Here is a 25,308-nt window from a genome sequence, read left to right on the forward strand (position 1 = left end):
CTCTGCCTATAATTTGCTTCATAGTTGTGTTATCACTTTTTACTCACATTTACCAGATAATCACAACCGACACACCAAAGCATAAAAGAACACCTACAAAATACAAAGAAGAGAATAACCTAGTATAAACAAACAAAAGTCCTATTTAGTTAAATTTTAACATACATCACATGGTAACTCAAGAACTTCACACATACTAGAATCACACCACAAACATAGACCTGACTCATCCGGATATAGTATGAATGTCGAACTATGAGAGTTCGTACACTTGTAGTGGTGAAATAGCTAGCCCACCCCAAGCTACCACACAAGGTTAGTTTGTTGACCAACGCCTTTGGCCAAGGTAAAGTTCATAGACTGGGACCTCATGCTACTCTCACCACATGCCTCACCCCTATCTATGCGAATGGATGACCATTAGAGTGTCAGAATAAACCTCAAGAATGAGCTTTCCACATTCATACTTACAATACTTGGAACTACAAACAAGAAGTTCCACCTTGGAACTCTTTTCCGCAACTTTCCATTTCATATACATTTAAACATAATACTTCATGTATCGCTATTGAACTCATGATAAACCATTTAACATGCATCAAAATATACAAAAATCAGTGCATCCAAAATCACTAAATACTCTAAAACTGAAAATCCAAAAACTGACTAAGAGACGCTCAACGCTTGGAAAAGGGGCGCCCAGGTACCAAACTCATTGGTAAGGGGTGCTTGGGGGACGCTTGAGGGTGCTTGGGTGAGTTCCTCTCGACAAAAAGGGCACTTAGGGGGCGCCCAACACGACACCAATTTTTAATCATCCTTTAATATGAACTTTGCTACCCTCTATACAAGTTTATTTGACTCCTGATACCTTGTAGACACTAAGAGAAATCTGCAAACACATTTCCAACTCCAACTAGCTACCTCAAACCTAATTTGACCACTTTAAACTCATCCAAACTCTAATCTACTGCTTATAACACCAATTTCAGCAAACCAAAAGCATTAAACCAGTCATATATGCGTCAATCACCAACCCCAAACTCCCTAATTCTGTCTCAACCACTTACTTCAGAATTTCACTACTCAAAACCCCAAATATGCACTTAAAACCCTTCAAAACCTACAATAGACTATCCCCTTGGTTCTAGATAAGTTTTCAACCCATTCACACTTAACAAGTCTCAAGTGACTCCATAACAGACCTAAAATAACATTTTTCTCTCCCTACAACCATCTTACAAACTCACCAATCAAAACCTCCATTTTTAGTATTAAAACCCAAAGATTTGATCACTCATCACCCCCAAAACACCTTGTAGCCAGTTATAAATGTCAAAATAACTTTATAACACACAATTCATAGCAACAATGACATCATAATTATATCATATCATAATTCAACCATAAATAAACCAATATCTTTATTTAAAAACACTGGCATATTATAAATAAATGAAATTATAATTCAAACATTTTGTCATACATACAAGCACTAAACTTAAACAACAAACATCATTTAAAGTTTAACATCTAGGTTTTCTTACCTAAAAGGAAAGCTACCACAACTCTAATAAATGTCTCAATGATTGCTTGAAACATAAAGAACTCTAAAACACCTACGGAAAACCGAATTGAAAACGGAATAAGCCCTTATACCTTTTACCAACAAAGAACTAGAAAAGAAGATCAAGGAACACATGCGTCAAGGGATTACCAAACATGATCCCAAACAAAGAACTAAAGGAAAAAGGAGTCTAAACTTACTTGCTATAAATTAAAAATTAGTCGGTTATAAATGAAGATTACTTAGCTTTGATCTCATAGGAACTTTTTGATCGTCAAACAAATGATCAAGGAGAAAAATATCTTAGAGAGAAGTGAGAGGAAATTAAGAGAAAAATTTTTAGAGAGATGGTTTGTGTTTTATAAAATGATATGAGTTTAAGAAATTCTATTTTTTTTGTAGAATTATTTTAACTTTAAAAACACTTGGTCTCATTATATTAAAACACCTATAAACTCTTATACTCTATTTTCTAGGTTCTTACATTCTCCCTAACAACAAAATTTTTTACCTAAAAAATTCACTGATGAGATAGAAGGAACAACTTGTTTTCCTCATTTTCTCTATCACAATCACCTACTTGACAAATATACCACTCCCAAAAAACATAATTGACATGAAAAACCTTGACTCTGTGTTCAATAATGTAGATTGACCTAACCACTATTCTCAAAATAACTTCTCAACATTTAAGGATCATTCTTTACCAAATTAAATTGCATCTGCCAAACTAAAAACATTATTCATTTGTCTTCCACTACCTCTTGTGAATTCCTTCTAAAACTTTGACTGGCTTTGTCTTCATATCAACACCTGACTAATACAACTTCTCATTTTCTTGCTTTCTCTAAGAAAAACCATACAACTGACTTACTCATTGACAACTTATGATTTACTACTAATTGTTTCTATCGCGATTATATTTAAACACACCCATTCTAATGACTTCACATTTATTTACTGATTCTCACCCATGAGTTACATAGTTTCCAACTATGATATCCTATTACCAACCTATAATTCTTATCTGTTGTAGTGACAAAACCAGATTGAGCATTCTAACTTCACGTCTTCAACTAGCCAACTTGAACCATTTGCCTTTATTGACTCACTAACATGTACTCATCCTAATATACATCCGCCACAACCTGAAATCATTAGTTTGATCAATACCTAACCCTCTTATGATACATCTTAAACCAGGATTGTCCAAACTGTCATTTCTCAACCATTTTGAGAAACCCACTAGTTATAATACTTATACTAATGAGTTTTTCTTACCACATTCACTTCAGACCCAGTCTTCATACTTCTTCAACCAACTCTTATTCAATCCTTGCCAAACAATAACTTGAATCTACCTTTTATTCTCACCATATTTGTTAACACATCCTTACCCTAAGATCGACATTACCACTTGAAACCATAGCTCAGTTCCATCTTTCATCCTCTGACCTACTTTCCCTATTTAACTTCCATTAATACTTTCACACTTTAAGATTGACACTATAGCTTCAAACCGTAGACTCACATTGTCTTCCCTGAATGAGTTAATATAATTTCTTGTATTACATTCACATTTACAATATTATATAAAGACAAATAACATTTACTTTGTGACATTATCAATTTCAGTAATGATAATTATATTGAATTGTGTTTTTTTAAAAATAAAATTAAAAAATTTGAAATAATTTGACAAAATTGAAAATAAACACGGTAATAATGAAATAAAAAAATTATCTAACTAATTTTATGTATTACTAAAATATGATAAAAAGATTTTGCATCTCAATAATCTATGTAACTCTTTTGCAAAAGAGTAACCTTGTGTTTTTGTACATGATAAAAATAAAAATTGCTCTATTAGATTACTGATAAATTATAATAATGAAAAAATATAACTAAAACTTAAAAAAAAAAACATAAATGAATAATCCTAATAAAATATCACAAACACATGAAAAAAGTAATAGAAATAAACAATGCAATTGAATGGTGAATTATTGAAAACCCAATTGTATTTAAATTGCTGAGGTTGTTAGCATTTGAAGATTCAAAATTTCATTTATGAAAGAGTGGGTTTTTTCATCATAGGATTCCCTGCAACATGTGGAGGATAGAAGAATAAGATATTATTAAAAGGACGATTGAATATATTTTATAAATTAATCATATTCCAGCTGTTTCTTCAAATACTTTTTATTACAACTTGTACATACAGACAAAAAGCCCCAATTATATGTATTATACACAAAAAGTATTATTATTTTAATATACCAGATATTCGGACTAATAAGTCACCAGTCCTTCTTAATTATACTTTAAAATTTTATAATATATGTCTAGCTTAATATTTATGAGATTTTGTGTTTCATTTTGACCCTTTTATTTTTAATGAAATATTTATAGTTTTTATTTGGACTGTTTTAAATAACATTATTTTATTCTATTTTTTTCTTAATCATATTTCTTTTACCTATGCAAACAAATGATAAAATATTGATAAGATTTAAAAATCACCGATTTTAAAAAATATTTTTGTGTTACCAATGAATTTATTGACAAAGGAAATGAATAAGGAGAGAGAAAGATTGTAATCTATCATTCCATTGTTCAAAGCATTGCCATGATTCAGTCAATGTCAAAGTGTCAAGTCTGGTCACAATTTCTTTCACATTTCCCACTTTTTGGTTGCAAAATTCCCTGCTTCTTACTTTTTTTTTTTTATCTTTTACTTTACTTATTCATCTCCATTTTAAAGTGTAAGTAAAATTTAATTTAACTTTTATTTATTGAGTAATTATATTATGTTTTTTTATTTTAATTGATTATAAAAAATAAAAACTAGAAAAAAATCACACAATTAAATAAGAAAGAATTCATTTATGAATTTCTAAACTATTCTTAAAATGCTAGTTTTTGATGCCATATTTAAAACTTCTATCCACTTTTTTTCTTATAATAAATTTACTACACGCTTAATATTTTATATAAAAAAGAAAATAAGGTTTTCTTTACTCTTTGAAAGAAACAATTATTGTGTAACATATAACTTTCCCAACAAACATAATTAAAGAAAAAATAATTATATTTTAACAATATTTTCATATCGTTTATGTGTATGTATCATTTCGTAATTGGCTCGTGTTGATTAATATTATTAATTATAAAATAATTTTAGACCAATCACGACATACAATAACACATATGTTAAAAAAAAAATATAAAGATTGATACCTCTATTTTTTACATGTAAAATTTGATTTGATTTGTTTAAACTATAAATATTAGAAAGTTATAGAAATGAAATAAGAAAAGAAAAATAAATTTAAAATTTTAAAACACTTTTATTTTTCTTTTTTGAGTATTAAATTGTTGATTATAATCCAACCCACTATTAATTGTGTTGGAAAATGGGTTTGATGAACCCAAAGGCAACCCCACCATGAACTTCCTACCATTTTCCAAAAGAAATGGCTTACTTATGAATGATTACATTTCCTCATTAGGCACCAAAAACAGACAAACCAGTTTTTGTGTCTGCACTCTCACTTCACTACAATACATACACACACCCTTCACTTCTGTCAGAGCCAAGACAATGTGTGAGTTTCAGGCACAAACATTGTTCCATTCTCTCCCCCTTTCTCTTTTTCTGTCTCAGACAACCAATGGCGCTTTCAAACTTTCAACTTGAAGGAGTTTTCACTTCACCGTCTCTTCTTTCAGCTACCCTTTGCTGCACAAAAGGTTTGTTTCTGCCTCTCTTCTTTCCATGTTTCCTGCATTGGTCCACTTTGTTCACTCACTCCTTCCTTGTTTAAAGCTGAATTCTTTTATTTTTCCCTTTTGTTTTATGGAAGATCAGCTACTTCATACATACCTCATCGTACCTTCGTCTATTTTTCTTTTTCTCTTTTTACTTGGTTTTGGAATCTGATATGAGGCCTGCGGTTTTCCTTCTCCCTTGTATTCTGCTAAATTTTTCTCCCACCACTTTCTTGGAACTGAAGTTGACCTCAGATGCCAGTTAGATCTTCAGTTATGTTATTAATATTCAAAGATGTAAACTTTACTCATCATTTGTTCCTATTTTTTCTGCTTGAAAGTTGGAACTTTAACATGTTATGATTTATGAATCCATCATTTGGCTGCATTTAAAAGGAAAAAATGATTATTGGCATTTTTCTTGTGGAATCTGGGATGTCTTAGCGAGGTTGTTTGACTGCATTTGTTACATTACGTTAGTTGTCAGATTGGAGCTGATTTTAAAATTACTTACTTTTTTCCATGTAGTATTTGCTCCAAATTCACTTTATATCCGATGAAAACGCTCAAATTGAACCATTGACTTGTTTGTATTCTATTCTAGATGTTACATCCATAGTTAGTAGTTGCTACATACATAAGTTTTGTTGTTGTTCCAAAAGCTCTCAGATAAGTTCAAATGTTATGGTCTTAGTTGAAGCAAGGAAAAGCCTGGAGAACCTATAGCTTCAGTTCAAAACATGGTAAGTTGTCTCCAGTAGATTTAGTTGTTTAAGGTTTTTGGATTCGATCTCTAGCAACACGCTCTCCCCGTTTTTCATTTCCTTATCCTCTCTGCATCTCCCCTTGTAAAGCCTATGATGAGCTTCCCCCTGGAAAAATAAAGTGGTTGTAACTAGTGGACAAGTAGTGAAGTTTGTTGTTAATATTAACCAGGGTTCATAGTGTGCATTGAGTCAAGAAATAATAAGGTATAGGTGGTGCTAATGGGTTACATTAAAGTAGTTAGAAGCTCAAACTGACTTTATGTAGTACAAGTATCAGGTATAGTTGGCAATGCATAACTTCTGGATAATGATGGTCTTCCCATTAAGAATCTTTCTCAAACTTAATGTACTGATATTTGTCTAATGCTATTATTATGTTTTTAAAGAGAGTCTTGTGGAGGCTTTCAGAGATGAGTGGAAGCTGTTATGGTGTTTCAATATGGAAGATCTCTCTTGCTAATAACTCTTCTGAATTGGTTATGTTGCTGCATTTTATGCTTTTCTTAGTAGAAGTACATTAAATGTCCATGTAATGCTCATAAAACGCAGAAGTCACATCAGATCTATACAATAGACCTTGCAGATTCAGGCACATTTGTTACTGTTAACCCGCAGATTTCCATTTAATCTATTTTGAATTGGTTAGAATGAGTTCTGTTTTATGTATTCCTCAACTTAACTTTAATTTATTGACCAATATGTTGAAATTGTTCACTTTGAGTTTCTTGTCCTTCGATGTTGGTCAGATTCACCACACTCATACTTGTTCCTGTACATTATCTATACCTCACAGATCCTCTCTTTTCTCCAATTTAACTAAACTTTATTATTCTTGTTATTAACTCATTAATATCATTTGTTTAAAGCGTGTGAATTGGACCACTTTCTAAATGAAAGTAGGAAGAAGATTCACCACCACCTTGTGGACAAGCCTCAGATTAACCAGCTAGAAGACATCTCCAGTTTTTCCTTTAACCCAGAACTATACCTTTTAGGCATTAACACTCTCATAAAGGGAGCCAACAAGAGAATCAGCTCAATGTGGCAGAAGAGAGTATTACTTATATTAGACAAGATGAGATTGAGAATCAATGCATTGGAGAAAAAGTTGGGCATGTGTGGAGATGACTTATAAAACGTTTGTTTCAGCAGTCTTCTCCATAAACACTTTTAGTAAAGAAAAAAAGGAAAATGGGATGAGTTTCTCGGTGAGCTCAGATTAGTTTATGTATTAGTTAATTTGTAAAAGTTCTATCATAAAGCTTTTATGGAGGCAATCACTTAGTTTGTTCTTCTTACCTTTCTTTTCTGAAGTGTTTATGGAAAGTAGTTCTATTGATAGAGGTATAAAGAGACAAAGAAAACGTCCAAGTGAAGAACCATTAGGAAGGATATAAAGGTTAATGGTTTGTCTATAGACATTATTTCATAATAATCATTATGGAATCATTTAATTCATTTACGTGATGCCACTCAGTGGGAAAGAAAAGGCTTTGTTATTGTTGCAATATCCTTTAAATTGGTACTGGTTAACTGATATCTATATATGTCTGGAAACACAAACAAATATAAATTTCATGGTTGCCCCAAATTCCTGATGCTAATTATTTTTATCCATTGTGGTGCATATCTCAATGTTTATCAGTTGAAATCCTAGCTCAATGGTAAAAGCATTATGTCTAGAGTAAAATGATGTGCTTTCAGTTTTGATGTTTTGTCAATAACATGGTCTTTTTGTGAAAATGAATTTTGGTTGATATTTATGTTTATGCAGGTAGGATATAGATATTGACTGCTTTCTGAGTTCACTCCTACAATGAAATCAGGTTTCAAAAATGGTTGGCCCTCTGTTGTGCGTCTTCGTCTTAGAGACAAATCAGTGACCCCCTTCTGCATATTCTCTAAAGTGAAATCAGCCGGCAACATACCAGGGAATACACCTGTCTATCTCAATGTCTATGACTTGACAACAGTAAATGGTTATATGTATTGGGCTGGCCTTGGTATTTTCCACTCTGGTGTTGAAGGTTAGCTGACTGTTAAAACCTTTTCAAATAAATCCAAAACTGTTTCATTATTTTAGAAAAGAATATGTGCCTGGAGTTTTGCTAGATTACAATAAATTGTTACTTGTTCATATTTTGGAGACAACGGGAGATTTGGTACCAATAAGTTGTGAACAAACCTATATAAGAGACTGGAATACCACTTCGGACTTAAAATCTTGAGATAATATATGGATCCTTCTGCTTATATATTAGTCATCTTATTCATTTTTACATAATGTAGGACTTCTAACTCACCTTGAACTCTTAAAGTAACTATGCATGTACATAAAACTTTTCTCTGTGAATATTTGTGGCTTAAGCTTTATTTGGAGAAATAAAGAATATGGTCATGTATTCCCTGAATGCTTTCTAAAATGAAGTTATTATGCTGACAGTTTATGGAGTAGAATATGCATTTGGAGCCCATGACTATCCAACAAGTGGTGTCTTTGAGGTTGAACCTCGGCAGTGTCCTGGCTTTAAGTTTAGGAAGTCCGTATTCATGGGAACTACTAATTTAGATCCCTTCCAGATTAGAGAGTTCATGGAACGTCAGTCTGCAAATTACAATGGTGATACTTATCATTTGATTGTCAAGAATTGCAACCATTTCTGTGAGGATATTTGCTACAAGCTAACAGGAACTTCTATACCAAAATGGGTCAATCGTCTGGCAAGAATAGGTATGTGGCATATTTTTATACTCCAGATTGTGTCAGTTTTTGTTCTGCAAAGCATAAGCATTATTAGAACTGAGTTTTTGTCCTCCTTGCAGGTTCCTTCTGCAACTGCATACTCCCTGATGCTCTTAAAACTTCCACTGTTGAGCATGATCCAAACTTTCAAGGGTGTGATAGTGAGAAAAGAAGACTGAGAACTGCTTTCAGTTGCTTGTCATCAATCTCAATGCCTCATAAGGAAGTTTCAATGTCTTCATTATTTATGCACTCTCACTATAAAGGGTGCCTGCCACCATGGGAGTTAAAGAAGTCTAAAAAGGGAAGACTAAAGCAAAAGTTAGAAGACCAATTCACTTCTCAGTAACTCTTCTCTTTGCTGAATTTTATATACTGTTCTACTTTCTCATTTTTATTCAAGATGAGACTTAGACTCACATTTGAATTTTCAACATGACTTTCTGGTAACTCATTTACTGGAAAGAAATTATTGTTACTGCTTTCAGTTATCTGTGCAAGTGCACTTCCTCAAGTGCAAAATTTTCTGTTCATATTCATTTTGAATGTTCAAGCTCATGCCTCTTTGTTGCTTCTTTTTTCTTTCCCTTTCTTTATGTGTCTAGTTTTTGCTTGTAATCTTTCTTTGATTGGGAATCTAATCTATGTCAGATATATTGCTTGTCAGCTCAATTTTTCATAATCAAAAGATAAAATAGATTTTTGGGAACAAATTGTAGATATCAAAGGAGAGACATAGAAATATTTAAGTATGAATGTTGTTCTGCAGTTCAACTTAGAGACTTTCACCCAAACAAATAATATTCACAATTTCACACTTCTTGAAGATTGTGATAATCTTGGAGTTAGCTTTTAATACTAATTTACCTAGGAGTTTTCATATATGATCATTAATATGACCATTCAAATTGAAAATATTAAACTAGTTTAAACTTTTAACCTAATTAGATTTTGTTAGAATCAAATAAATCAAATTTAATAATTTTTGTTTGAATATCAAATTTATTATTTACAATACGATGAAGTAAACCGTGATTTTTTATTGTTAATTTTGATGTATGAAACTTTCTGGTATAATCTTATATAAATAGACATTTTATTTTAATTTTTTACTTCATTCAACTAATGTAAGTGAATTAATAATTTAACAAGTAATAGAATGATTTTGTTTATAATTATTTTTAATAAAAACATGAATAGTTCAATTTTAATGTATTTTGTAATATACTTATTTTGAATAAATAGTTTAAATATTTTTTAATAAAAAAACCTACTTGTTTTTTTTTAATTACGTATTTCATAAACACCTATTTTAAATTTATCTAAAACTGATTCAAAATTTCCTTCTTAAAAGAAGCAACTTCTTTTAAAGTTAGATTAACCTTAAGAAAAATGTAAATATAATTATTTATTTTTATTTTTTAAAATAAACACAAATACATTAACTCAATAATATAAGTCAAAAGTTATGATTACTATATAAGCGTGTGGCTAATGTTGGTTTGATGGTAATTTGGACCCTTATACTTTGTTAAGTTTGCAATTTTGTTTTCTAAAAGTGTTCTCATAAATTTTTATTATTTAAATTTTATTCAATTTTTGATTAAAAATTTTAAAAATTAAAACATATTTAGTTTTAAGTTATCAAATTTGGTAGATATAAATGGAAGGATAAAAAGTGAAAAGTAAGTTATCAATTTGACAATATATATTTTATGACATTTCATATCTCTATATTAAAAGATTGCGAATGTGACTCTTATTTTTATTTTTGGAAGTAAAAGATTATTTTAATTATTTTAAGAATAATTGATTGGATTTTATTTCTTCTCAATTTTCATAATGAATGAATATATCCATATAATATAATAAATATGTTCATTTTATTGTTCCAAATATTAATTAAATAATTTTATTAAAAAAATAAAAAAATATAGTAAATAAATATAATATTATGATGTATTCAATGTCTACATAATGTACATTTTTTTTATACGTCAAATATTACGAAAAAGAAATTATAATTTTATATATATCAAATAAAAAATTATATAAAGATTAAATAATTATAAAAGTAAAATAAAAACAATCAAATATATACATAAAAGTTTAATTTACAGGATTAAAAATAACTATAAAAACGAAACAAATTTGTATATTATCATTCTACGTCTAATTTTAAAAATTGAAATTTATACTCATATAAAGTAATTAATTTTTTTTTATCAAAATTAAAACTAAGAGGATTTCATTTGAAATTTGTAATGTTTTTTATCTATGTAAAAAATGATATTTTTAATATATAAATATTTAAATTAAAATTATTATTGTTATTATTATTTTTAATTAAGTTAAATTAGTTTAATGTTTTTGTAATTAAATTTTCTAAGATTCAATCTACCCATCTATTAGCCACAGGACCATCTTGAAACTAGAAATAAGAAAATAACAACTATCAACTTAAGGTTCATTTTAATCTAAAAATACCATTAATAAAAAGCTAATTAAAAACTTAAAAATAATTTCAAACTTTATTATTTTATTTTACTTTTAATTTGAGTGTATGGTGTAATTTGATATATGTCTTGGCTACCAAGTAACTAAACTGAGTTGCTTCCAAAATTCAACTTCCACGTGTCTTAACTTGCATCAATTTTTCCTCCTTTTTATCTAGTACTTTTTTTTTTCTCTAATCTTAATATAACAGATTTTGATTATAACTTAGAATGTTCCATTTGTTTAATCATGGTTAGATCCTGAATTAAATGAAAAATCTAATGTTTTTGTTTGTTACACATAATGGAGATAAATTATTACGTAAATAAAGCTAAACAATATGTCTTTTTCATGAAATAATACATATCAATTTCATCAAACTTTATTTACAAACATGATGTCTTTTTCTTGACATTTGATATAAAAGAAATAAATTCAATCATATATATTGATAACATAAATATTTTGTTATTATCTAATTAAATTATTATTATTATTATTATATGTGTCTAAAGTTGAAAAAGAAAAAACAATAAAAATAAATTGTTTATAATTATTTCATCAGTATACTATAAAGTATTTATCATAATAAAAATAATCTAAAACTATAAGATTCCACGTGTTGTTTCACTTTTTAAGTTATGCTCAAATATACTATAAAGTCCTACGTTCACACTTGTTCTACTGGCTTTGTTTTCGTGAACCCTTGTCACTGTTTTAGTTCAATGCTTTTTGCGCGTTGAGAGTACAATCTTAGCAGCTTGCAGGAAAGAAGGTGCATTGTTTTGGTTTGCTTCACGCGTTTGTGCAGAAATTTTCTCATGCTTGCAAGTTATTGTTACGCTCACATCTCAAAGCTCCCAAATTTGTGGTAAATAAGTAACAGGTGTTCAGCTGCCTTCAAGGTTTTAAATTCCCCACATTGAGCCTCTCAATTTCTTTTTCCTTTTTAGAAATCGATCAAAAGGGTGACGCCATAATCTATCATTAGATCAAAAGTAATCACTCTCTGCAGATTATTGTCTTCTTCGATTGCTCTCAAAGGTTTGTACTTTGCAAAATTGGCTATCTGGGTTTGCTTGTTTTGTTCTAATTGTTCACCATTCTTTGCAACATGGAGTATTGTGATTTGTGTGGTAAAGGGTTTCTTTTGTATACAAATGAACGATAACGAAATATTACCTGTTACTTTATTTGTTTGATGCTGATGGTAATGTTGCAAAGTTTTTAATGTGTGAAAAAATTCGAGGAGTATTTGTTTGTTTGAAGTTGATTGTGAAGCGGTAATGTTTCTTATGGGTGCAAATATCTGAAATAGCGTTTGTATCCACTAGCTGGTTTGTTTGAAGTTGATTGTGATATGGTAGGGTTTGTCATGTGCAGAAATCTATGTTGCAATGCCTCTGCTAGCTTGTTTGAAATAGATTGTATTTGCCCTCAAATCTTTGTGGGATTAGGTCAAGAATATTTGTGCACCCTTAATTTCAAACTGGACACCTTTGAACTTTACTTATCAGTTAAGGAATTTCTTGATGGAACTAATTTCTTCTTCTGATAAACAGGTACTGAGTTTGAAATTGGTTATTCCTTGTTCTTTATTAGATCATTTGAATTGAAAAAATGGGGTCACACATGAGCAAGAAGACCCATGAAACATCATCCGGATTTAACTTCAATACTGATATGGCAACTGAACTGAGGTCATATGAGACTGCATGGAAACTTGACTCTGATTTGCAGTCTTTTGATGCCACAGTTCAAGCTCGGGCGAATCAAGTCATGAATACTCTGGCAGTTGGAGTTGAGGTTCGGTCCCTTTCTTTTGAGTCTCTGAAACAAGTCACAGAGTGCCTTCTGGAAATGAATCAAGAAGTTGTCAAGGTGATCTTAGATTGCAAGAAAGATATATGGAAGAATAGAGAACTGTTTGAGCTTGTTGAGGAGTACTTTGAAAACAGCTTGCAGACTCTAGATTTCTGCACTGCATTGGAGAAGTGTCTGAAACGAGCCAGGGACAGCCAATTGCTTATTCTTGTGGCCCTTCAACATTTTGAAGAGGAAACCGGGTTGGGAGAGAAGCGCTATATCAGAACATTACAGGAACTGAAGAATTTCAAGGCAGCCGGTGACCCTTTTAGTGAAGAATTCTTCCAAATGTATCAATCTATTTACAACCAGCAGATACTCATGCTTGAGAAATTGCAAGTGAGACAAAGCAAGCTTGATAAGAAAGCAAAACAAATCCACACCTGGAGGAAGGTATCAAGTATGATATTTGTGGCTACAGTTGCTGCTGTGTTGATCTGTTCAGTTGTGGCTGCAGCAATTGCTACTCCACATGTTGCAGCTGCTCTAGCTGCTGTTACTGCAATCCCAATTGGTTCAATGGGAAAATGGATTGACTCCTTGTTGAAGAACTATGAAACTGTCGTGAGAGGACAGAAGGAAGTAACTGTCTCTATGCAAGTTGGAACCTATGTTGCTATAAAGGACTTGGACAACATTCGAGTCCTCATTGATAGGTTGGAAATTGAGATTGAATCTCTTTTGCAGAATGTGGAATTTGCCATTGAGGATGATGCTGTAAAGGTTGCAATAGAAGAGATCAAGAAGAAGTTGGAAGTTTTTATGAAGAATGTTGAAGATTTAGGAGGGCAAGCTGATACTTGTAGCAGAGACATTATAAGAGCTAGAACTGTGGTTCTACAAAAAATCATAAAGCTTCCCCACACTTAAAGCTACAGCTGTTCCAGTATCTCTTGCTTCTTAGACAGTTCATTTGTTCTGTTTATGTTTCTTGTGAAATTTCATGATTTCCAGATATCATTGATTCATGAAAAGTTGTGTTTATGCTGTAAATAATGGGAAAATGCTGACATTTAGTACTTTGGTTTGTGTAGGAAGCTAAAACTTATTCTTTTGAGACAATATTACACCAATTCATGTATTTATTATTATTATTATTATTATTATTATTTTGTGAGATAGATACATTTGTGTATAGCACATTGTTTGATCCAAGTTTTGTTATAAGTCCCAATATTTGTGTTTTACAGTTTAATTGGTAAGAGAGAAAAAAAAATTATAAAGAAATAGAATAGGCATTGGTTATTTTTACACACTCAACATTATAATAATATAAAATAAGATGGTGATAATAACATGTATTTCTTGTGTTTTAAGAAAAAATATATACAACCTTATGTATTTAATTAGGATGATCTAAAATGTATTTAAAATTTATTTTCAAAGTTTAATTGTTAGAATCCAATCTTATGAAGATAAACTTTGGAATGTATTAATTAAAGAAATGTATATTATTTACAATAACAAATTTTTTATTAAAATCTCCTTGTTGAAGCTCGTTGGAATCTAATGAAAGTATATAGTGGCCTTAGATGTTTCTAATTTGGGGGCTATGTGTGAGAGAGAAAAAGAATTTTAGGTTGACCTCGAGGAAAAAAATAAATCCTTTTAAAGGAAAAAAATAAATCCTAATTTCACTCATTTTTTTTAACTTAGCTTATTGACAAGTCATGTCAAGCAAAGGTGAGAAAAAAATGACTTTAACATAATTACTATTAATTAGAATTAACAACTTCGTAGAAAATAAAATTTAAAAATTAAATATTACTAAATTTCTTTTAAGATTAATCAAACAGATATCTGGGACATGGTAGTTTACAAAAGAAAAAGTTTTAATTAATTTTGATTTAAATTAAAGGCTAGTACAATCATACTTTACTCGAAATAAAATAAAAAGGAGATGGATTTTCATTTAAATTAAAGTATCACAAATTTAACTTATTGAAATTAAGGAAAATAACTATCTTTATTTTTGTATTTAAATACTTTTTCATTTTACAACAATAAAAATTAAAAAAGCAAAAACAAAAAGTACCATGATGTGTTTAGACTTTGTATTTTAATCCATCTCAGCCGTTAACCTCTCATTGCAATTCGTGTCTACGGTGGATCCTCTCCCTCTCACTGCAACACTCACTCTTTCACAAAGGTACTTTGGTTTCCTTCTCTCAATCCATTCGTGTTTTTGTTTCTGATTCAATGCATTTCTTTAGAAATCCACCTTCTACGCCTTGAGATTTTGAAATATTTTAGCTTTTATTCATTCATGCAAGTTTCGCATTGCTGTTTCAGTATTTATCAACATGCCTTTAATTTTCCAGCCACCTCTTTATGTGAACAAAGTTTTAGGTTTCTACGATGCAATTAATTTTTGGGGTAAAACACTATTCAGGTCTTGAGAATTCCTAAGATTTCAATTTGTTAATTATTCTTGTTCAGAGTCCGAAAAGTTGTTTGGCTTAATGATAATATTAAGGTATGCTAATTGATTCTGATTGAGTTTGAGAAAAACTATCTTCTATCTGGACTAAATACATGCTTCAATTTGATTTTGATCTTGTCAACCAGATGGATAATTGAATTGAGAACTGTAATCTGTCGTTTTCAATTCAATAGCAGATTTCTCAGCTCTCTGCTACAACGAATCTACTTCTGATGGATTAAATTTCAATCGTTGTGTGTTTGAACACTGAAGTTCATTAATAATAAAATGGTAGCAAGGAGTTGGAGGAACCTTCTACACTCATAACCCCCTCCTGTTCAGTGGTTTCGGGGCAGGGGCTAGTCTGATGGAGCTCAGGTCCATCGAAAAGCTCCACCAGGCTTTTTCATTTGATTTTTGTTTCTTCCTCTTATACTAATTTTTTGAGCTGCGTGTACTAATCTCATGACGATGACAATTGTGAGGGGAACTCCAATGTATTCTTCTGTGACCCTCTTCTGTCGAAGATTTGCCCAATTCCGAAACCTCTCCTCTGAGACCAAACTAGGGTATCATGATCTTCCCACCGAAAACCTTGATGCTAAAGATTGCAACTTTATCCAGGAAATTTGTAGGATTACACGAACAGAGGCCCGATGGGAGGACACCCTTCTTTCCCTGTATCCATCTTTCAATTTTTCTGAACCCTCGTTCTTCCTCCTTTATCTTAACCACCAGAACAATGCCTTCCTCTCCCTCCGTTTCTTTCACTGGCTGTGCTCTTCTTGTGGTTTCTCACCTGACCAATCATCTTGCAATGCCCTCTTCTGTGCGCTTGTGGATGCTGGAGCCTGCAAAACAGCAAAGTTATTGCTTGATTACCCGAGCTTCACTCCGGAGCCTGCTTCCTTGGAGTGTTATATTCAGTGTCTCGGAAGGGCTGGGATGGTTGAAGATGCAGTTGATATGTTGAAACAGGTTGGGTTTTGCCCCTCCGTAGCAACTTGGAATGCATGTCTCTTGAGTTGCTTGAAGGCTGGGAGGACTGATTTTGTCAGGACATTGTATGAACAGATGGCGGAATCCGGTGTTATTAATGTGGAAACTGCTGGATATATGATAATGGCATTCTGTGCAGAAAACAAAGCTTTGAAAGGGTATGAACTTCTTAGGGAACTTCTGGAAAATGGCTTACTTCCTGACAATGTTGTTTTCAATGCACTTATTAGGGGGTTTTGTAAGGAGAGACAATATGCTCGAGTATCTGAGATCCTTCATATTATGATTGCCAAACAATGCAATCCCAATATCTTTACTTATCAAGAAATCATAAATGGACTCCTGAAAAGGAAGAACTCTGAGGGTTTCCGGGTATTTAATGATCTCAAGGACAGAGGTTATTTTCCAGACAGGGTTATGTACACAACTGTGATCAAGGGTCTCTGTGAGATGGGAATGCCCGGGGAAGCTAGGAAAATGTGGTTTGAGATGATTAAAAAAGGATTTCAGCCAAATGAATACACCTATAATATAATGATGCATCAGTATTTTAAGATTGGTGATCTTGTTAGCGCAAGGAAGATCTTTGAGGATATGTGCAGCAGAGGTTATGCAGAAACCACAGTTTGCTATACCACAATGATTTCAGGTTTGTGTTTGCATGGAAGAACAGATGAAGCACATAGCTTGTTTGAAGAAATGGTTCAGAAGGGCATTGTTCGTGATTTGATTACATACAATTCTCTTATTAAAGGCCTGTGCAAGAATGGGGAGCTGGTTCAGGCAACAAAATTATTAAATGAACTGCTGGCACATGGATTAAAGCCGTCAGTTTCCTCTCTTAATCCTCTTATTAAAAGATTATGTGAAGAAGGAGACACACAGGGTGCGATTAGGCTGTGGGAGGATATGCAGGATAAGCATTTGCAACCAATAGCCAGTACGCATGATTATATTATAACTGGGTTATGCAAAGAAGGACATTCTCTGCAGGGAATGGAACGGTTGCTAAACATGTCGAGTTGGAAGCTGAAACCCCAGGAACAGACTTTTGAGTTCCTGATTAACAGTCTATCACAAGAAGATAGGTTGGATGACATTTTGGTTGTTTTAGAGTTCATGTTTAGAATAGGATATAGACTAAAAGAAAGCACAATTCATTCTTTGGTGAGTAAATTTAGCAGGGGTGGTTTTCATTTTCCTGACTTATGTTTGGAGAAGATCATAGAAAGGAATTGATATAACTTATAAAACAGCAGAGTTATCTATTTGGATTAAATGTCTTCTCCAGTCCTCCTTCACAAGAACAATTAAACCTCCCTTCTTTAGTGTAGAAATTGAACTAAATATTCATGCTTGAATAAACTCTGAATTGAGAGTCTAGATATGTGTGGAGTTTGATTGCGGAACCAAAGATTTGATGTTGTATGCCTAACAGGAAAACTATTCAAGAATTAATTTCTTTTACTTACGAGCAGACTATGTATTTACTTGTGTCAAATTCATTATTTTCTGAGTTTAGAAGTTATTGAGCTTGATGGAGTGTGTGACTCACTTGTTCTTCAACCTTTTCTTTCGAGGCTTAGTGATATTCCCAATTTCTGTTACACTTTTTGTGAAGTTCTTTTGACATATTCTTTCACTGCTCAACAAACTTAGTTCCTAACTCGTCCAAATAGTAAGGTTTTAGTTAATAAGCTACAAAATTTATAATTTGGTGTGCTACTCTGTAATGCCTTGTCAACTGTTGTTTTCAATCAAGTATGGAGGAATTATTGGTTAATGCATAGATTATTTGATTATTCATGGGGAATACTAGGAGATGCTTGTGTGATCAAAAGCTCTAAGGTACTGACATTTCCCATTAAGGGATGCATTATGATAAAACAGTTTTGAATCCTTCAGTAAATAAAAATATTTGGAGCTTTGAATCGTTCAACGAGAATTTGACTCGTCCAAACATGTCCGTATAAAACCAGAAACACTGTAAATCATTTTTCTTTCTAAAATATCAAATAACTTTATTATTAAACTTTTGAAATTATGTATGTCAAATTTTATTTTTTTTTTAATTACGACTAAAACAATTAATTTAACTGAACTAAAGCTCTTTAAATTGTCATTCTACTCAAAACGATTTGACGTAATTATAATTTAAACTTGAATATTTTACAAATTTTGTCTTTACTTTTAAGATAAAGAAATTTTTTAAATAACTTTTTTTTTGTTAGGATTTGCCTCCTTCAATTCTGTCTCAGTAATAATATTTTTTTTTATGATAATTTATATAATATATATAAGCTTTAATAAAGGTACAACTTTAAAAATAGACAATGTAACTTAAATAATTTTCTTATAAATATCCTCAATAGCGTATAGTTGATTTTTCTTTAAATACTGAGCACAAGGTTCTAATTTTATTAATATATATTACTTTTTAATACAAAAGGAAACGATTAATGTGTATTCAAATGATAAAAGTATGTTTTTGAAATAAGTAAATTTTATAAATATGATAAGGAGCATTGAATTTTGATGCTCATAAAGCTTAAAAAAAAAGGGATAAATAAAGTTTCGATGTAATTTATTTTATAATTATTTATTGTGTATTCTGAATTATTTCTCCCAAAAGTTTGTGTAATAGTAATAGTCCTCTCTTTGTTTATTATCAAGGAAAAAAAAATTAAAAAAGAGTGAAAATTAAGAAAAAGGTCCCACCGAGATTTGAACTCGGGTTACTGGATTCAGAGTCCAATGTCCTGACCACTAGACCATGGGACCATTACGTTTGTAGTCTTATTATTAAATATTTTGTATATAGGTATATTTCCCCAGTAGTTTTTTAATATGTGATTTTATTTTTATTTATATGTCTACACTCTTAGAAATTAAGTATTATAAAATAAATTTTAATTTTACATAGTTTTTAATTTTAAACCAATTGAATATTAACCTTAAAATAATTATTTTACAATAAAAAATAATTTAATAAAATGTAAAAAATAAAAATAAACTATTTGTAAAATTAAAGTTTTGATATTTTTTTAAAAAAAATATTTTAATTAAAATTGTGGAAAAAAGAAAAAAATATTGAGATAAAAATTAAAAGTCAAAACTGCAATTTAATATATTCTAATACATTTAATAATCTTACACCTTAAGACCTAGTATGTAATTGAGACGGTCAAACGGCTCAATTGATTCATCCATTTTGGTTCCTCTTATATTTATTTACTTTCTTCTTTCTTATATGGTAATTCATGAACATATAATTCCAAGCATAATATGTCTTTATGTTTTCTAGAATAATTTATATTTCGAGCATAAGATACAACATGCACTTAGAACAATTTTCTCCAATGCAATCCTTTCGGTATTAAGGTAGAACAATTTTCTCCAGTGCAATCCTCTCCGTATTAAGGTAATATGTTCACTAACCGATTATGGGATACTTGCTAAAGATATTCGGATACTAAAATTATCTCAAGTTTGATGAGTAAAGTAGTTAATGCTATAATAAATGTTTCATAAAAATCCCAACAATCATACCTTTGATCTATATTTATAGTTTTCTCCAAAGATTTTTTATTAGGGTAAGCCTAATTACGATATAATAATCTTTAAACCTGATTACTGTCTTGTTTAGACTAATTATATATTTAGCTTATTCTAATTATGATCGATCAGTTTTCTCTGTATCCACACAATTGATTGTGTTGTTGTGGTCTGTATGTACCGATTGATACATATAATACACAATCCTCCTCAAGCCTTAAGATTAGGTAAAGATCATAAGCGAAAATGATTTATTACCACTCGATTCTCCCCTTGGGAAATATGCTCATTGGTAATGAGTGGATGTGTCCCCTTTGAATCGTGTAGCGTTTTGTGCCCTTTATCGTTGGATGGTACTGTATCTAATGCTGGTGGTGGTGCAACATGTCCTATAATTGGAAGGTTCCTTTAGTCAAAAAGGCAACGTGGATGATGCCTCTTCGTCATCATCGTCACTTGGGTCGTCGTCACAAGATCAGGGTCGTTCAAGCAGAGCTTGGCAACAGTAAATAACGTTACTATACCTATACATGTTACAAATAAGGGTCTGATTAGGGACGAGGATCAAGTCAAGGGCATGGTGAAGGCCACAAAAGAGCGTAATGGCTACACCGTCTAAGAGATTTGTGTTGACATCACAACTAAATGGGCCATTGAATCTTCCAAAAATTCCTAGATATGAGTTGGTCGTGCATGAAGTTCGTAAGTACGCTACCCATTTCCAATGGGGTAATCATATAGTGGACCTTTTCGGTTGGACGTACATTCTTATGGATGATGTTGCTTATGATGTTGTACACCTCTGAGTATGCTATGGCAACAAACGAGTATGCCACTGTCAAGAGAACTCAAAGTTGGACTTCTTTTTTGTATACTCATGCTTCTGAAATATGAAAGTAAGCACACCAAATTAGGGTTTACTAAAATCAAATTGGATTCGAGATTAAAGACGCAACAAATCACAGATTCATAGAGTTCGAGATTGGAGTGGAGTCCAATGTCTCCTAGGGGGCTCCCCTTTGATATTGAGGGTTTTCTCATGTTTCTGTTTACGCGAGAGATGAACTTTCAATGAGTTTTTGTTTCTGTGTTTTGTGATGTCTTTGGGTTTGCAGGTTGGTGGATTTGTGAAGAAGACTTGCGCTGGTTCTCACAATTACTTGAGGAAGGAGAAACGAAGGTGCTGAAGCTCTCATGGCATGGTCTCGCGGCGGCGCAAGGAGTTCATGATTCTGGGTTTTGCGCGACTAGGGTTTGCGATTCATATGCAATTGGAGAGCTCAAATGCGATTTAGGGTTTTGCGTTGATGGAGATGAAGTAGCGTTCAAGTTTAATGATTTTTGGGCTTTACTTTGTGCAGGTTTCATGGCACGAATAAGGATGATGAAGAAGGCTGCCATGGTTGCACGTTTTGAGCTTGAACCGTATTGACGGCGGTGAGTTCGTGCTATAGAGGATGGCGTGGTGGTGGCCAGAGTTTGGTTGCACGTTGATAGTGGTTGCGGTTGTTGTTGGTGCTGCTATGCGAGAAACAGTGATCCTGTGACAACAAATCACGAAATATATTTTTTAATTATATATTCCACGTAAACATATGCCACATAATCTAACATAATGACCACTTATTTAAAATATTCCAGGTCAAACTGACAACTCATGAGAAAGTTAACTCGGTTAATTCAATTTAATGACAAGGAGTCAATTGCCTTCAATTTTTCACTTTTAAAAACCTAATTAAAAAATAAAATAAAAAAGAGACCTATTTGAGAAAACTCAACAAAAATAGAGATTGCAGAAGTAATTTAACCTATTACTACTTCTACTACTATTACTACTACTACTACTACTAATAATAATAATAATAATAATAATAATAATAATAATAATAATAATAATAATAATAAATAAATAAATAAATAAATAAATAAAAAAATGCTAGACTCGTTTAAAATTTTGATTAAAAAATATATATTTTTCATCATAATGACAGGTAAAGCTGGTAGTAGGAATATTTTTATTCTTTTTCATGACAAAGATAAGATAAAAAATAACTACAATCACATTCATGAATATATATATATATATATATATATATATATATATTCAGTACAAATTATTTCTTACAAATATTGATTCACCATGTTATATCACACTTTGCGAAACCAAATCTTTGGTAGTGTACAAAGGGTGAGTTAGACAGTAAAGGAAAAAAGAAGAAGAATGAAGTAGAAGATATGGGTTAGTCTCATGTTCAAACATGCATTTTGTGAACTAACAATTGAATGATACCACCAAATTTATTATAGGTTAAATTAATAAAAAAACTATATCAAACATAATGAAAATAATCTAGAAATAACAGGTAATTCATTAAAAATTATTCTCAAAATTTATTTTCCTTTCAACCTATATGAGACTTAGTAAGATTCTTGTGCAAGTGCAATTAAATGAAGTAAGTATCAAAACAAATGAGTTGCACTTTCTGGAAGATTCATAATGCTTGTTTTGTTTCAGAGGTAAAAGAAAACAATGGTCAAAATATGAAAGTAGATAAAAGAGGGAACAAAAACAAAACCTCCTTAATTATTCTTCTTCACCTACGTTACTTTATTCTCTTCACTTTGTTCTTAAAGAGACAGTCTAGAATATATATAGATTCTCTCCAATCATTCATCTCGCCTACTACTCAAACACCACTCTCCTCGTCACACGTGTCAACAGTTTCTTTTTCATTTTTTCATTATAATTTTTTTATATGATTATTTAACTTAATTATATTTCTTAAATTCAAATCCAGTTTCATAAAATTTCAAGACAGTATAGAAAAAAGAAGTGTTTTTAAAACTAAAATTTGTCTTCATGAAAAGCATATATATATACAATTGTAGTTAGAAGCTATAAAAGTTAAATTATTGGGATAAAGAATTTATGCCTTCGTTCTTTCCTTCTTTCAAAACTTTATGTTGCGTGCATTTCATGCCTCGTAGCTTTCATTCTCTGCCTCATTAATTATATAATATATTACAAAATTTATTGCCCTAATCTTTCAAACATTAGGTTTATGGTTAATTAAGAATATATCGTCCAATGAAAATATATATAAAAAAAAAAAACTTAGGGATATATTCTCTTGTGGGGCACAAGACCTAAATAATGATATGCCTTATGTCGACCTCTTTCTCCCTTCATGCATGGATTCCCTTCACCTCACCATTTTTCTATCTTCACCATTACCTTCGTCTCCAAATAAACACCACAAATTCATTCATAAAATTCTTTCGTACCTTGTGTGTATATATAGGTTTCCTACTCTCATACTTCACTCCAAAAACTTTCCTAAACAAACATATTCAAATTAACCATGTACACTTCATTCAAGTCCAATTCTCAAAACCCTAAACACCATCATGATCAACATGAAACAACACCTAACAAGAAATTCAGCGAGATATCTCACTTCAGCCACAAACAACACAAGCTAACGTTTGACTACTCCGAATCTCCCTTCCAATGTGACGGCTGCAAGGAATTAGGCATAGGCTCACGCTATAGCTGCTCCTTATGCGACTTCGACCTCCACACTCATTGTTCCATTCCTTCTCCTTCACTCTTCCACCCTTTCTACCCTAAATGTTCCTTCCACTTTCTCTCTCATCCTCCTGGCGACACTCCCCGTTACTGCAACGCCTGTGAGAAACCCGTTAAAGGCTTCCTCTACCACTGCTTCTCATGTGGTTTCGACCTCCATCCTTGTTGTGCCAAACTGCCAACAGTTATCGGCAGTGACGACAATAAGGAAGGTAATGATAAAAATGAGGTGAGACTGCTCTTGTACCGGACGGTGAGGTCGACATGTCACCGGTGCGGGCAGAAGGGGCGGGGGTGGAGCTACAGGTCGTCATGCAAAAGGTATAACTTGCATGTGGCGTGTGTGAGGGAGATGGTGCTGGAGAGTTGGCATGAGGGTGGGGGGTTGAAGAGTGTCGTTGAGAGTGGTTGCCACAAGGGGAGAGGGGGGAAAGGTGGTAGGGTTAGGAGGTGCTGTGAGGTGGCCGGAGTAGCCGTTCAGGTGGTGGTGTCGGCGGTGCTAGGTGATCCCACCACTCTTATTGCCGGCATTGTGGGATCGTTGGTCTCCCGAGCTTGACATTTGGAAGGAGAAATTGTTATACGATTTGCTATATCATATCATCTTATCTTGTTTTACAAGTGATATAATATATATTAAATCTTTGGATTTGTATAAATTGAAAAAAAATGCAATTTGTAAATATTGGTTGAGATGGATCACGTTGTGCTCAATCATACAATAATTTCTTGATTCACTCGAAATTGAGAAGTGAGGTGATGTTGCATATATCAATTCAAGAATGATGCAAATTAATTAGGAAAATGTTATTTTAACAATTTTTTTGTTTGCTCTGAAAATATATAAATCAAAAAGGGCAAAATAGGTATTTAGAAAAATAGGAGTGTTGTAGAAAAACGTAGGACTATATAAAGTAATTAAACTTTTTTCATGGGCCTTTAAACCCAAATTACATGTCCCAGTGATAGATTTCGCTACTCACACCTCTCTTTTTCTTTTTCTCTTACCACTCAAATTAACATCATAATCTGATTTATTTTGACCCACTTTACACGAATGTACCAAAGTCTAGATATTTATTTCATAAAATATTTTAAAACAAAAAAGTTATTGAATATGAATGCTCTACAAAAACTAAAACTACAAATAATGATTAAAATCATGCCACAATAACATTAACAAAAATATTATGTAGTTAATATATTTTTTTAACTTCTCAATCAACAATTATAATTCCATAATTTCCACGTCCTTACATAGAAATGATGAAAATTGGCATATGAGGAAGTTTTAGTATTACCCACCACTTGTGGTGCTACATGCCTTTGGTAATTAATGTTACATGGAACATTAATGGTAGCACACAAAGTTAGGTATGAATTATGAATGGCTATCTTTTCAATTGGCCACCAAACTAATGTTCAACTTTTCTCCCACCTTCATATCATATCCAATTACATCATATTCCACCTAATCATATGTTTTGTCACACCAATTTTCAACTTCATGCATGAAATTATTCCATTAACCTA

At 31.8% G+C, this 25,308-nt stretch overlaps 4 protein-coding genes and 1 non-coding gene across 11 annotated transcripts; 4 read left to right on the top strand and 1 right to left on the bottom strand.

Moving 5' to 3' along the window:
* The first annotated feature begins 5,060 nt into the window (after positions 1 to 5,060).
* On the top strand, positions 5,061 to 9,430 carry LOC106777543 (deSI-like protein At4g17486). 3 transcript variants are annotated; one of them, XM_014665143.2, is made up of 5 exons: positions 5,063 to 5,320; positions 6,001 to 6,081; positions 7,880 to 8,132; positions 8,549 to 8,836; positions 8,929 to 9,430. In XM_014665143.2, exons 3-5 carry the CDS (start codon positions 7,922 to 7,924, stop codon positions 9,195 to 9,197), a joined length of 768 nt encoding a protein of 255 aa, XP_014520629.1. In that variant the 5' UTR covers positions 5,063 to 5,320; positions 6,001 to 6,081; positions 7,880 to 7,921; the 3' UTR covers positions 9,198 to 9,430. The 3 variants fall into 3 exon arrangements, with proteins under 3 accessions (XP_014520627.1, XP_014520629.1, XP_014520628.1); XM_014665141.2 differs by lacking the exon at positions 6,001 to 6,081 and having other exon boundaries at positions 5,061 to 5,320; positions 7,932 to 8,132; XM_014665142.2 differs by lacking the exon at positions 6,001 to 6,081 and having other exon boundaries at positions 5,064 to 5,320.
* Positions 9,431 to 12,020: 2,590 nt separating this feature from the next.
* On the top strand, positions 12,021 to 14,333 carry LOC106777541 (UPF0496 protein At4g34320). Of its 3 annotated transcripts, XM_014665134.2 has the most exons (3): positions 12,021 to 12,215; positions 12,298 to 12,388; positions 12,907 to 14,333. In XM_014665134.2, exon 3 carries the CDS (start codon positions 12,965 to 12,967, stop codon positions 14,078 to 14,080), a length of 1,116 nt encoding a protein of 371 aa, XP_014520620.1. In that variant the 5' UTR covers positions 12,021 to 12,215; positions 12,298 to 12,388; positions 12,907 to 12,964; the 3' UTR covers positions 14,081 to 14,333. The 3 variants fall into 3 exon arrangements, with proteins under 3 accessions (XP_014520620.1, XP_014520619.1, XP_014520622.1); XM_014665133.2 differs by having other exon boundaries at positions 12,021 to 12,388; XM_014665136.2 differs by having other exon boundaries at positions 12,021 to 12,388; positions 12,947 to 14,333.
* An 892-nt stretch (positions 14,334 to 15,225) lies between these two features.
* Positions 15,226 to 18,117, top strand: LOC106777540 (pentatricopeptide repeat-containing protein At5g18950). 3 transcript variants are annotated; one of them, XM_014665132.2, is made up of 2 exons: positions 15,226 to 15,359; positions 15,779 to 18,117. In XM_014665132.2, exon 2 carries the CDS (start codon positions 16,098 to 16,100, stop codon positions 17,868 to 17,870), a length of 1,773 nt encoding a protein of 590 aa, XP_014520618.1. In that variant the 5' UTR covers positions 15,226 to 15,359; positions 15,779 to 16,097; the 3' UTR covers positions 17,871 to 18,117. The 3 variants fall into 3 exon arrangements, with proteins under 3 accessions (XP_014520618.1, XP_022643292.1, XP_022643293.1); XM_022787571.1 differs by lacking the exon at positions 15,226 to 15,359 and adding an exon at positions 15,369 to 15,686; XM_022787572.1 differs by lacking the exon at positions 15,226 to 15,359 and adding an exon at positions 15,369 to 15,586.
* Positions 18,118 to 19,340: 1,223 nt separating this feature from the next.
* On the bottom strand, positions 19,341 to 19,412 carry TRNAQ-CUG. The gene has a single exon. It is a non-coding gene; the product is annotated as a tRNA-Gln (tRNA).
* A 4,035-nt stretch (positions 19,413 to 23,447) lies between these two features.
* On the top strand, positions 23,448 to 24,817 carry LOC106777288. The gene has a single exon (XM_014664861.2). It carries the CDS (start codon positions 23,549 to 23,551, stop codon positions 24,332 to 24,334), a length of 786 nt encoding a protein of 261 aa, XP_014520347.1. The 5' UTR covers positions 23,448 to 23,548; the 3' UTR covers positions 24,335 to 24,817.
* The last annotated feature ends 491 nt before the right edge of the window (positions 24,818 to 25,308 follow it).

The sequence above is a fragment of the Vigna radiata genome, chromosome 11 (assembly GCF_000741045.1).
Source record: "Vigna radiata var. radiata cultivar VC1973A chromosome 11, Vradiata_ver6, whole genome shotgun sequence".
Lineage (NCBI taxonomy): Eukaryota > Viridiplantae > Streptophyta > Magnoliopsida > Fabales > Fabaceae > Vigna > Vigna radiata.